We start from the raw sequence: 13,310 nt of genomic DNA, 5'->3' as shown, positions 1-13,310 counted from the left end.
TCTTTAACATTCTGCTTAAAAATTTGTGTATCAGTACTGCTTGGACCTTGAAGAAGGGGACATACCCCGAAAGCTTGTCCTGAAAAATTGTATGTTAGTGCAAATAAAAAAAGTATCACGGACAGTACTCAATTTTCTCTGTCACCTAGACAAGAACTGTAAACTCTCCAGCCTTTGAAGCCTCTTAAGATATTGCCATTGTGCATCCCAGGAGGCGTCCATTTTTGCCGCACTGTGCATGTGTCAGCAGGCAATCTTCACCACACTGCAAATGCACAGGGGGTTGACTCAAAGAACCCATAAAAGACAGACAACCTTCTCAGGATGTCGGAAGAGAAGATGGAGGCTTACACCAGACAGCGTTGGATTCGCTGGGTGGGTGAGTATTTTTTTAAAGGACAGCTCAGCTGTCAATTTAAGAGGAGAAAAACATTTTTAAAGTGTATTACTTTTGTGATACATCATCATAAGATAGGACTTAGGATCATGTAATTGATAGGTTCTTTTTTAAATTAACTATAATCATATGATCAGGTATGATGAATGATCACATATGCCCTGTACACATGGTCGGACATTGATCGGACATTCCGACAACAAAATCCCATGGATTTTCTCCAACGGATGTTGGCTCAAACTTGTCTTGCATACACACGGTCGCACAAAGTTGTTGGAAAATCCGATCGTTCTGAACGCGGTGACGTAAAACATGTACGTCGGGACTATAAACGGGGCAGTAGCCAATAGCTTTAGTTTCTTCATTTATTCTGAGCATGCGTGGCACTTTGTCGGTCTGATTTGTGTACACACGATCGGAATTTCCGACAACGGATTTTGTTGTCGGAAAATTTTATAGCAAGCTGTCAAACTTTGTGTGTTGGAAATTCCTATGGAAAATGTGTGATGGAGCCCACACACGGTCGGAATTTCCGACAACAAGGTCCTATCACACATTTTCCATCGGAAAATCCTATCGTGTGTAGAGGGCATTAGGGTTAACAGCACTATCAACAATGTTAAAAAAGACTGGTTTATTTGTAGGTGGATACTGTTGCAATAACATTTAATATGCAGGTTTCTATTATTTTTTTGTCTAAAGTCATTTGGTAAGAAACCTTAGGCCAAGGCACTAAGATATGATTTCTTATATTACCTATTTTCATTCTTTCATTGTGCCTTCTTCCAGTCTCTCCAAAAATAGGTTATTATATGACTGAAAATGTGCCTACACCCGTGAAAGTACCAGTATTTAATTTTGCAAAGTGTGTTGGTCAAGAAGACCTGTTTCCTGGCAAGGATGCTAGTTACTTGGAGTACTTATGCTTATAGTATATTGATGTCATCTAGTCCTTCACCATACAGCTCAACAACATGGTCCTAAATCAGCGAGAAGCTGAACGTTCCTTATTTAAAGATATGTAATGTATAGCTGCAGAACCCTTTTAAAAATGAGAACTATGCATTGTGCTTGTCCTTGTTAATGCCTCCAAACAGATGACATTTAAATTGTGTTGCTGCCCTCTGCAGGACAAAACCAATTTCCAGATTACAATATGGAATTTGAATAAAAATATCCACACCAATAGTGTTCCAGTCACACCTCAGTATCATTACAATGTGGCATCAAACCCCCAAAATAATAGACATATAACCACTCTGCTTCCAGTTCTAATAGCTAAATCATGCCTGTTCATTATGCTTGGAAATGAGTGAATAGACAGGTCAAGCACCGTTAATTTTTTATTGCAATTTGATCCATGTTCAGTAATAATGCAGTAATTAGAATGGCATCTTCACTAGTCATATTTGGGACCACATACTATATGGCCCAATGTAATTTGTTATCTGCAACATATATAAGTAAGCATAGTATGCCAATGTCTCAAAAGTAGTAAGCAATGTTTTATCTAAAATAGTCCTATGAAATAAATAACTTTTTATGGTTTCTTTATGTTTCTGCCATATATACATACATATTAGAAATTGAATAACTTGGTGTGTTAGTGTCTCCTTGTACGTACCTGTATAGTTTAATGTAAAAAAAAAAAATTGCTCTCAGTCAAAATGATGTAGAGCAAGGAGTGGGAACAAACAAAAAAACATTTAGGGTATCAAATTCTTATTTTTATCTTACGATCAGCTTTTAACCAGCACTGGAGCAACATTTTCTCCAGGAGAGGTAAAGCTGGCCATAGACGGATCATAATTCAGCCAGTTTAGCAGGGTCCAGTTGAACCTTTGTACAATGTGTGGCCATCCCCTTTCGACAAAAGTCAGTCGTTGGAAGACTTTTGTTGATCAGCAGCTTCAGCCGTTGATCACTGTATTCTGACAGTGAAGAGTCCTGCTGTCAGAATACAATGTCTCAGCGGAGGGAAGTGCTCCATTCACCTTGTTTTTGTGTATGGAGGAATCCTTTGTTATCCTTTTTTTTTTTGTGTACAGCCCACTGACCGAAAAAAAAAATACTAAACTTTATGACCAGCTTACATATTTCAATCTCTTTGTTACTCAATGCGCCCACTGTGGTTGATTTACTAAAACTGGAGAGTGCAAAATCTGGTGCAGCTCTGCATAGAAATCAATTAGCTTCCATTTTTTTTTTGTCAAAGCCCAAGGCCCCTTTCACACAGGTGTCAACTTTATAAGAATTCCTCTTGCTCAGTGGGGGATCGCTCTGCTGATCCCCGCTGAGCAGGCGGGTGACAGGTCTGTCTCAGCTCACTGTGCAGAGCAGAGATGGACCCAAGTACAGCTCTCCTCTATGGGGAAATCAGATGAAAATGGACCGTCTGTCTGTTTTCATCCGATCATATCCGATCCGATCTGCCAAACGGATGGAAAATAGGACCACCATCCATCTGGATTTTGTGGACAGGATCGAATCGGATAGTCTGCTGACATCCGCCGCTCCATAGGGGAGATTTGAGGGTCCGATCAGGTCCGCCTAAAAAACTGACAGGCGTACCTGATTAGACAGCCCGTGTGAAAGGGGTCTGATTGGACAAGTAGAAGTTAGATGCTGATTGGCTCCCATGCACAGCTGCACCAGATTTTGCACTTTTCCTTTCTGCTGCCAGTAAAAAATGTACATTGCTCTTGTGAAAGGGTCCACCATAATCCAACTGGTCTTTGCCTCATTACCCTTTTTACCTATAAGGCAGGTCATACATGGTGCGAATTTCTTTCCTGCAACAATGGCCATTGCTGTCCCCGCTGTCCCCGCTGTCCCCGCTGGGAGAAGACAGTGATTATTGCTAGTGGCTATAGCAGCCGCTAGTGATAATCATAAAGAGGATCCGGCAGACTGGTTGTACCCAAGTCGATCAATTGATCAACTTGGTACATTCAGCCTGCCCATTAATGGTTCGATTCGGACCGTGTATGGCTGGACTAAGTCATAGCCAGGACCCCACTCCACAAATGCGGTAATAATGTGAATTAGTGGAATTGGTCTACTTTTAGTTTTCTTTTCTTTTCTCCAGTTTCAGAAAATTTGACCTAATGAATTATATCAGCAAAGGACTATATCATTTACATAGAAAGACAACAAGAAATGTAGGGATTTATGAATACTAACATTCTTCTCACCTAAACAGACAACTCCAACACCAATTTTAATGCAGATGTGATTAAGCAAAATCCTAAGCATAAAATCTCATAATAAAATAAAGAATGGAACTAATCTGATGAGATAAAAAAACAGGAATATAAATGCAGTTTAATAAAATACAGACTATTTAAGCCACTATCATTCCAAACATTTGCTATGATTGCACTGATAAAAAATTTAAATAAGCCTGGGATACAAATGTTCTAAAGTTTTAATTCTATCATTTAAATTCATCAAGGTCAGTTAACAAAACTGTCCCCCGGAGGAATTTGAAATTGTTTTCAGTGCTTCTCTAATACTGTTATAGAAAAATGTGTCTGGTATGGTATAAATAATCTGATGATGTTTCCAACTTAGAAGGCCCTCTATTCCAAGGTCATGGGAATGTTACTGTTCCGAAGAAAAACTGAAAGTATTACTACAGGACTGTGTAAGGAACATTGTATTTCTGGAGAACTTTAGTATATACAAGTCATAAAGTCTTATGGGCCTCTGTAATTATACAGCTAATATAGATGGGGAAAGTGTCTTTGTTGTTTATAGAAACCAATCAAATGTCGATAGTCATTTCCTGAAACTTGTAAAATGAAAGGAAGAATCTGGTTCTCAGATATAGAAAAAAATTAATTTTAGTTTTCTCCAGTCCTATATTAAGAAACAATTCTCAACTCTGAAAATGAGATGCATTAATGGTAAATGTTTTCTATATCCCTTCACTGAATCAGAGGTGAAATAATATTACTGGTTAATGTGATCCCTTGTGGACGTTCAGTAAATGCATTAGGTCATATATCCTTGAAGACCATGGTGGAGCTAGAATTGCATGAGGGCCCATTCACACTTCTCTGTTTTAATGCAGATGTATTTTGCTAGAAATCAATATAAATACATGTAACTTCATTTAAAAACACATGTGTGTATGTGTGGGTTCAATCAGATTGCTGTGTGTAAAATACGTATCTGCCAGTCCTCTCTAGATACTAAACAGTACTAAGTTCCCTATCACTGTTTGCTGGCTCTTATACAGCATGTGTAGAGGCTCGGCCACAATGCGCTGCAATGTATATGCATGTCATCCCAAGTACATATTTACTCGTTTATTGCTTTCTGCAGTTAATCATTCCATACATCCATTTTTAGTTATTTATTTTTTATTTCTCTGGGGTTGATTTGCTAAAGGCAAATAGACTATTTACTTTGCAAGGGAAGTTGCATTTTGCATTTGCTCCAGGGCTTGGTGAATGAGGTGGTGACTCCCTTCATCCAATCATCTACAAGCAGAAATGCATTTTTTTTTACCTTGATGAGTACTAGAAGAGGTTAACCGCACTCCAATCTTCAGAGAAATGTGAGGTTTCTTGATCAAAATCTAGATAATACAGACATCACAGATCCAAAATATAGAATAGCAGCACGATAACTGAGTGCATTCTGCGTGAAATGCGTTAACCATTATGCTGCTATTCTGTATTTTGGTGCTATGATGTCTGTGATATCTGGATTCTAATCAATAAAGCTTGCATTTCTCTGAAGACTGGAGTGTGGTCAATCTCTAATTGTACTCATCTGGATTGCTCAGGTCATGGACTGGACCCGCACCCATTCGTCCACAGCAGGGGTTATTTGGGTGTACCTCACCTGGAGCAGTATTTGTCTGTTCACTTCTAACAGTTGGGATTCCATTTTTTATATACACAAAGGTGGTGAGCTAAACAAAATTGCTTATAATGTCATATTAAAGTCCAACTTTAGAAATCACAGATCTGTGATAATGCAGGTAAATACAAAAACCCTCCACCTCATTGGGATTCCATTTTTTTTACCTTGCACATGATTGGGTATTCTTTGCAAAGTGAAACTTCACCACAATTACTAAGCTCCAAGGCAAATTCCCATGAAAAATGCAACTTCCCTTGTAAAGTGAACAGCCTATATGCCTTTAGTAAATTGACCCCTACGTATCATGAATTTTAATTTTTATTTCTGTCCAGTTGATTCAATGCATATTCATATGCAAAGTAGGTCTATGTATATTTGTAAAAAGTTTACTTCACAGTAAAGAATTAAAGAATAGTGCCTTTGCAGTTTTTGTGTATTTAGGAAACATATATTTTGTTGCAGACATTGAAACTATGAAAGTATGAATAATGAAGAAGAGCGACAACTTTAGGAATATAAGTACCTGTCATAAATTAATATTAGGACAGCTCAACAAATTATCCTTACTACATAGCCTGCAAAGGGAATATGTGGCTAGCAACTGTTATTTTGAAGTTTCCTCCAGTATGTAGGTCTCATATCAGCTCTTCTTTACTGGAAATGTGAACAGGGGGTTAAGGGTCAGTGGTGACAGTAACCTTGGCAATCCTTAATAATTTAGTGATGGATATGTGTTATCTTCGCATGCACAAAGATTTTCTATCTTTAAATTGGCTCCACAGCCCCCTATTGGGGCCTCCTTCCACCCCAAACCCCATCTCAGCCACGGGGGCTGCGATGATTTCTGTTTCGCCACTGCATAAGAATAATGGGGAAGATTTACTAAAACTGAAGAGTGCAAAGTCTGACACAGCTCTTCATAAATAGCAATCAGCTTCCAGGTTTTATTGTCAAAGCTTACTTGAAGAAGCTGGAGTTAGAAGGTGATTGGCTACCATGCACAGCTGCACCAGATTCTGAGTTATCCAGTTTTAGTAAAGCTCCCCTGATATATTTATCCGAGGGCCAGGAGGGCTCATACTGCAAGGAGCAGCACTGAAAACCCTGGAAAGATGAATGTACTGTGATGCACCTCAACAGATGGTGGGTGAGATGCTCACAGCATTAAACATAAAATAAACATGAACCTGTGTCCTATTTTGAACTTTTATATAGTAAAAATCTAAGAGAAAACACCACAAGGTACCTGCTTCTACTTTCATTAGAATAATCTTCTTTGCTCTCTAATGAAGTTTCCTCCTTTTTTTATCTTTATTTTTAATACTTGGGCCAGACTTACTACCTCAGTGGCCATTAAAGTGGAACTGAACCATACTACCTTTTCAGCCAAGGAAGCTACAATTTTAGTCTCTGTTTGATCTATAACTGCCATGTTTCTGCACATGGGAATAGTTATGACTCCAGCCATTTGATTGTTTGACAATGTGGTTGACAGCACAAGCAAATGTGACAGTTAGCATTCCCAGCATGCCTTAAACTTAACTTTTTTTTTAAACTGTTAAATCAATGGGTTTAATTCTGCTTTAGCTAAATCCATCTAACAGTTTCAAAAACTGGCATGTGCTGGCAATATAACTATCAAATTTGCTTGTGCTCTCAACCAAACTGTCAAACCATCAAATGGCTGCAGTAAACACTGATCACATGTGCAGCACCATGGCAGTTGAAGATCAAACAGAGGCTAAGATGGCAGCTTCCTTGGCTAAATATGATAAGAGGTTTTAGTTCTGCTTTAGGGCCTTCTTTTTTTTCTTTTAACAGGGAATGGCAATAGAGATTAGGTTCACATTTGTCCAAAGAATCATTTCTTGAACTTGAACTCCAAGCATATCAAACTCATCTCTAGATTACAGTTGGTGGAGCCATCAAGTCAGGAAAAGTCAGATCCCAGTAAAAATGTGAAACTAAACCACAGAGGAACATTTGAGAGACATTTATGGCTAATAAAAGTAATTACAGGAAGCCTACGGTACCTCCTATCCAGCAGTACCTTTACTTTTCAAAATGTTAAAATAAGTATAGTTTCATGTCTAACGCTGCTTGGGTTTCTTATGCCACTCGATTTGTTGCTGTACCCACAGAATGTGGACTTCTGTTGGTTCAGTCTTCATGTTTAGAGAAAAAGTTGTTAGTAATGCCTGCACATTAAACTACTACATTTTGTAGGTCTTATTATCTGGTATCATTCTACCATAAAGAATCCCAAATGGAAAATACTTTGAGATAGTGAGCTGCTCCCACACTTCTTCAGATTCCCACTTTAAAGTGAGAAGATTTTTCTTGTCTCAATTTCCTCACAATTAGCTTAAAATTATGCCATTTCTTTTATTATGTCTGGAAACAGCCTCACATCTGCCCTCCACCTGTTTATGGTTTATTTTAACATTTTCTCACTTGGCAAGACACGCTATTAAAGCAAGTAAGCCTAGGCTCTCTGGGCTGATTTCTCTGACACCTCGGAAGGCCATGTTTAATCACAGGCTGCCAGTAATTACATTTATTGCACAAGTATTAACTGTGTGACAGCTTTGCCAGAAAGGTGACAACAAAGTAAATGCTAATTAACATTCCAACATTGAAGATAAACATGAGAAAAAGTTCTTTCCATCTATTTATTGTGGCTTTTATGGGAGAGATTAAACTATTCAACAACACAAGAGGAATGCACCAACACAAGCCAAAATCACTGGACTGAAATAATCTACACTTCAAAAAAGTTTTTTGCTGGTGTCTAGCTCCATTCTTTATTTTTAGCTGTCAGGACGCTGAAGATTAGTTCAATGACTAGGCTAAATTTTCTCCATAAGGCAGCAAGCATGTCTTCTTTTAAAAAAAATACCAATAGGGCCTGTGCTGGCAGTTTTTTGCTTGCTTCAAGTAGGTTTTGCATTATCATACAAGTCTATGGAAATGCAAAACTCATTAAATACAGGTCAGAGGGAGGTCAACTGCAGGTCTAATGCACTGCCAATGAGTTCTGAATGATCTCAGAAGCAGTGCCAAAACCTGTAAACACAGGCCTTTATTTGGGAATCCCATGTTTCTCTGGATGCTTGTTAAATGTAAGATATGCAACAGATATAAGCATTTTGTTCAACAGATTTGGCCAAACACCAATAACATGAACATCCTACTATGCAGAGGTTTTCCAATTTGATTCCAATGAAAAGGGAACAAGCTTTCACCTGTATGTGTGGGCCTTCTTTTTGTTTTGTATTGCAGAGTTTGAGAGGAAGGTTTTAAGTGAACCTGAACTTAGACAATGCAGGGTAAAACAACAGTTTTATTAAGTGCCTCTCCACAAGCTGTTGGGTTAGCAAGAGCAAAGAGAAAATTTCATGTGTAAACTCCAATTTAGCCTATATGCAAACGAGAAGATCCAGACAGCCGCACTCCAGAAAGTAATAATCCAAATTTCTTTATTTTAAAATCAGGAACACATCAGATACAGGACATCATGGACAGAGTGTACAGATCATAGGAGTGTACAGATCATAGGATCATATGAGTAAGCACTTGGATAAGTGTGAAACGCGTTAGCCTATGATTTGTACACTCTGTCCATTATGTCCTGTATCTGATGTGTTCCTGATTTTAAAATAAAGAAATTTGGATTATTACTTTCTGGAGTGCGGCTGTCCGGATCTTCTCGTTTGCATATAGTCTCTACTAGCATGAGCCAGCACCTGGAACCTCTCATCTCTGGAGAGTAAGATCAGCTTCATACCTGGTGAGATCTAAACTAGTGCGGGGATAACTTTTGTATTCCAATTTAGCCTACTTGAATCTTACATAGGGCTTAGTACTTTTTCTTGACCCCATAGGACAGCACTCTGGCTTGGGGATTGAACTCTCATGCTATTGCATGTAGGAGGATGGAGAGGGACCATCATACTCGGAATGTATGTCACTTTACTGGGGCCGTGATTGGAGCAACTGGGGTAAAAGAAGTGTGCAGGCAGAAAATTAAATTACCCTGTTTCTTTGCACTGTACATAAAATTAAGTGTATGTGTAATTTAAAAGTAAAGCATCACTTCTTTCAGGTTGTGCAGTGCTGGGCAGTATTTTTTCAGGAAATGGAGCCAGCAAGCTGTAATGCTCATGTGCAGTTGCCGACCAATAGAAATGAAGGGAAAAACTATCTACCTAGGTCAGTAGTCATTCACTCAATTTAAAAGGCCAAGCACTCCCTATATAAACCAAAAGAAAACAGGCAGGTCTCTCACCATACAAAAATCTGTCTATTATCAAACTTAGGTTGCTCATACTATGCCAATAACAATGCTTAACCTTTGTTCAACCCGATTATCACTATTGCAGCGTGGCTTTAAATTCATTCATCAGTAATATTTTATGCCAACAGCAATTTAGACAACTGACACTGGTCTTGTGTGAAGCTGTCAGATGCTTTTACAGAAAGATTTAAAAACTGTAAATCTCCTTTAAACTGGGGATTTAAACTTGGCAGAATTTACAATTAAATGTACAACAAACTGATCTACAAAGTGCTTCCAGAGTGGAAAAGTGTCCAAAGATTAAACAATATAAATAAGCTGCCTGTGCCTACTTTTTTTGCCCTGTTTGCAGTACAGTCACACACATTCCTTTACCATGGTTCACTTCTATTACATTACTATCTATACCATTACTATTGTCATGGTAAAAAATGTGATTCATATATGTCGCTTCATAGGGAATTTGATAGCTCACAGTGCATGTCAAAAGTTAAAAGTCCAAAACCCAGTGTGAAAAGTGAATCTCAATCCAAAATCATAAGTTGCCTGAAGAACACCACCAGAAACCCAAAGGGGTATGCGCTCACCTCATGGATGGGCCCTAATTATCTGTGTTCTCAACATCAAACACGGCCTCCAACCAATAGGCCAGCTCAAAAGAAGAAGAACTTCATAGAGTTCACTGTTTAAACACTTTTTATTATTAAAAAACTGTATGCACTGTATGCTGGCTCTTACAGATCTAGGAACAGCTTGGCTTGACTACACATTTATGCTTAGATGTGAGTCCAAATGGCAGCTTGGTACTTTCATTCATTTTATCTGCTTGCTACCATTTTTAAATGTGAGTGCACACAGTTTTTTTTATTAATAGCGTTTAAATGCTATGACATTCTTCTATTTTTAAGCTGGGCTATTGGTTAGAGATGTTGAGAACTCCTATTCGGGAGTGTTTTGTACATCCATGGGATTGCTGCCTGCAGCGGCCATTTGAGATCTTTTAGTGCAGTTAAAAACTTCACTGGCCCCTGTTATGAGGGTCCATACATGGGGTGAGTGCATACCCTTTTGGATTTCTGGTGGTGGTCTTCACGCAACTTATGATTTGGGATTGAGTTTCACTTTTCACACCGTATTTTTGACTTTTCTGTTTGGACTTCTGATGTTGGTATTTTGTGCATGGAAATTTGAGAACAGTTTTTTTTAAATGTTAACCATCACAAGGGCTCATTATTTATGTGTTTACGTTTGTTTACGTATATTTTGGACATTTTAGAATTAACTGAATTTGCACAAGTCGTCAGAAACAAAAGTGTCGCAGATGCTTCATGAATTTTACGCAATACATTAACAAGAGGGATTAACGCCAGAAAAGTTGTACAGCAGCATTATTGAATTCCCCCAATATCTTTAGGAGCTGCCAATTGGATTTTTCTCTCTGCTTCTCTCTGCCTTCTTTCTCCTTTCAGCAGTCAATGTAGGCAATCTCATTGTCAGACATATTTAAAATGCAATTGGGGATGCAAGAAATAATGAAAATCTAATTAAGTCATCTAATCAAAGTTAATTAGCTGCAACACAGTGTAAGCAATAAAATTTGTTTCTTTTTTCTACAATGATCGTATATGCGGACTAAATTGACAATTTCATGTTTACCTTTGGTTCTAACTTAGCTTACACTTAAAGTGTTATTTTATAAGTCTTTAAAATCTGAATCTGAAGATTGTCGGCTCTAAAAGTTGTTTCAAAACCCAGAGGGAACTTAGTGAACACATCCGTGAGGAGACACGTTTGCTAAGTGCTAGCAGATTTAACTGTCATTAACAAGGGCTATATGGGAAGAGGGCTCGGCTATTGCATAGTGAAACCCACTAAATACAAAAGGCAAAAATAGCATGGAATCCTGCCTTGCACCTAGATGCACACGCAAAATATTGACGGTCAGTTAAGACTGTTTTGTCATGTTTTTGCACTAATAACCTGTTATTAGGGAAAAATTACTATGTCACCAAATGTAGAACATATGGTAAGATCTCCAACAACTGGAACATTGTTTTTCTTTGTTACCATGGTACTTAAATGAACCCCTTCATGCCGTGGTAAATTGTACAATAACACAGCAATTTTTACATGGGATTGTATAAAGTGAGACATGTAATAATATCATGTAATACACAGTTTTTAGTTTATTTATCTAGTAACACATTAAAGAAGCATGTTTTTTTAAAATAAAGAATAGGTAACAAACGAAAAATAATAAAGACTAGAAATTCAAAATATGATCATCTTCTATACCAGTGACATGCTCTTGATAGTGATTTTATTGTTTTGTTTTTTGTCCCATACAGTTATGATATGCCAAATTAAATATTTGGTTAACTAAAATAAATATTAGTAAAATATTAACTAAAATACGTGGTTAAGATATTTAAAAAAAAAAATATATATATATATATATATATACACCACACTTGAGTAATTCATTTATAACTGTACAGCTACGCTAAACAGCCTTCTTTAATTCCCAGAGATCCACCATCAAATAAGGAACACAATTTTAAATCAGTATATAGAGCCAGCCGAATTGAAACAACAGAGTCACTTGTCCCCAAAAACTGCATCTGTTGACAAATGTTATGTACTTACGCACCTGCTGAGCTTGGAAGTCTCCCATCATGTCTGCGGATTCACAATGCAGCATATCCTTGTCAGAAAATGCATTAGAAACAAACAGTCAGTGAAGAAATAGAGAGGCAAAGAGAACATCAGAATTAATTACTGAGGGAGAAACAGGACAAAGCAGTATTCAGGCAGTGCAATGAATACACAAAATTCTAATAAAACAACAAGACAATGGAAAAGCACTACTGCATTGCAGGATGAAATAATGAAAGTTGGAGAAACCCTCTGGTGCTCATTGCATACCCCAGAGGTAGGAGGTGGCAACGGGAGACTCAGACATTTAACTGCCTGCCTCCAATCTGTTCACACTTTTGCACTGCGGTAATGCACAAAACTTTGTGTTATGTGCGTTGGTGGGCTGCGGGGCCATTCATTCTTAAAGTGGAATTCCAGCTTAAACCTAACTAGCCTTAAAACTTTCCCCTCCCCCTCCTAACACCTATGCTAACTAACCTCTGTAACAAAGATATATATACTTACCTATTTTCTGCTTGCTCCGGTCTGGTCACATGATCTCCCCTGTGTCAGCCAGTGGGGGCTGCAGGGGAATGGAGAGAATGCTCAACTGCTGGTAAAGCCTGGAGTGGTGACATCACCTATAGGCTCCCATGGCCCATCCGTTGTTGGTGCTCCCTCTTGCCCCCTGCAGCCACCACAGGCTGACACAGGGAAGATGGCTCATGTAACCAGACTGGAGCGGGCTGAAATAAGGAAAGTATATACTGTACATCTTTTTTACACAAGTTAGTCAGCATAGCTAGGAGGGGGATGAGACCATTTTAAGGCTAGTTAGGTTTCATCTGGAATTACACTTTAATGGAACCCAAACTCACTTTTCTATTGCAGTGCACCACAACAAACAGTACTATATTTCCATGGGTTGTGGTGTGCTGAATTGCAAAAAATAGTAGATGACACTTTTTTGTACAATTTGGTGTGGTAGGGAGCCCACTGAAATACGTTTGCTGCCTTAACGCGTTGCAACTTAGCTCATGGAGGAACATATATCAACGTACATGCATTACTGCAGTGCAACAATGTGAGCCTAGCCTTATTACT

The 13,310-nt window shown here is 38.3% G+C and overlaps 1 protein-coding gene across 9 annotated transcripts in view; it reads right to left on the bottom strand.

Moving 5' to 3' along the window:
- Positions 1-13,310, bottom strand: part of TJP1 (tight junction protein 1) — a 730,896-nt gene that overhangs the window by 438,767 nt on the left and 278,819 nt on the right. For 7 of the 9 annotated variants that reach the window (XM_073618845.1, XM_073618846.1, XM_073618851.1 and 4 more), the window contains exon 3: positions 12,220-12,273. The exons of the other annotated variants lie outside the window; for them this stretch is intronic. In XM_073618845.1, coding sequence (XP_073474946.1) covers positions 12,220-12,273 — 54 coding nt within the window. The remainder of the gene's footprint in view (positions 1-12,219; positions 12,274-13,310) is intronic. 9 annotated transcript variants of the gene reach the window in all.

This window comes from Aquarana catesbeiana, linkage group LG03 (genome assembly GCF_042186555.1).
Source record: "Aquarana catesbeiana isolate 2022-GZ linkage group LG03, ASM4218655v1, whole genome shotgun sequence".
NCBI lineage: Eukaryota > Metazoa > Chordata > Amphibia > Anura > Ranidae > Aquarana > Aquarana catesbeiana.
The sequence above is the reverse complement of the archived record's forward strand: the minus strand, read 5'-3'. Positions and strand labels throughout refer to the sequence as shown.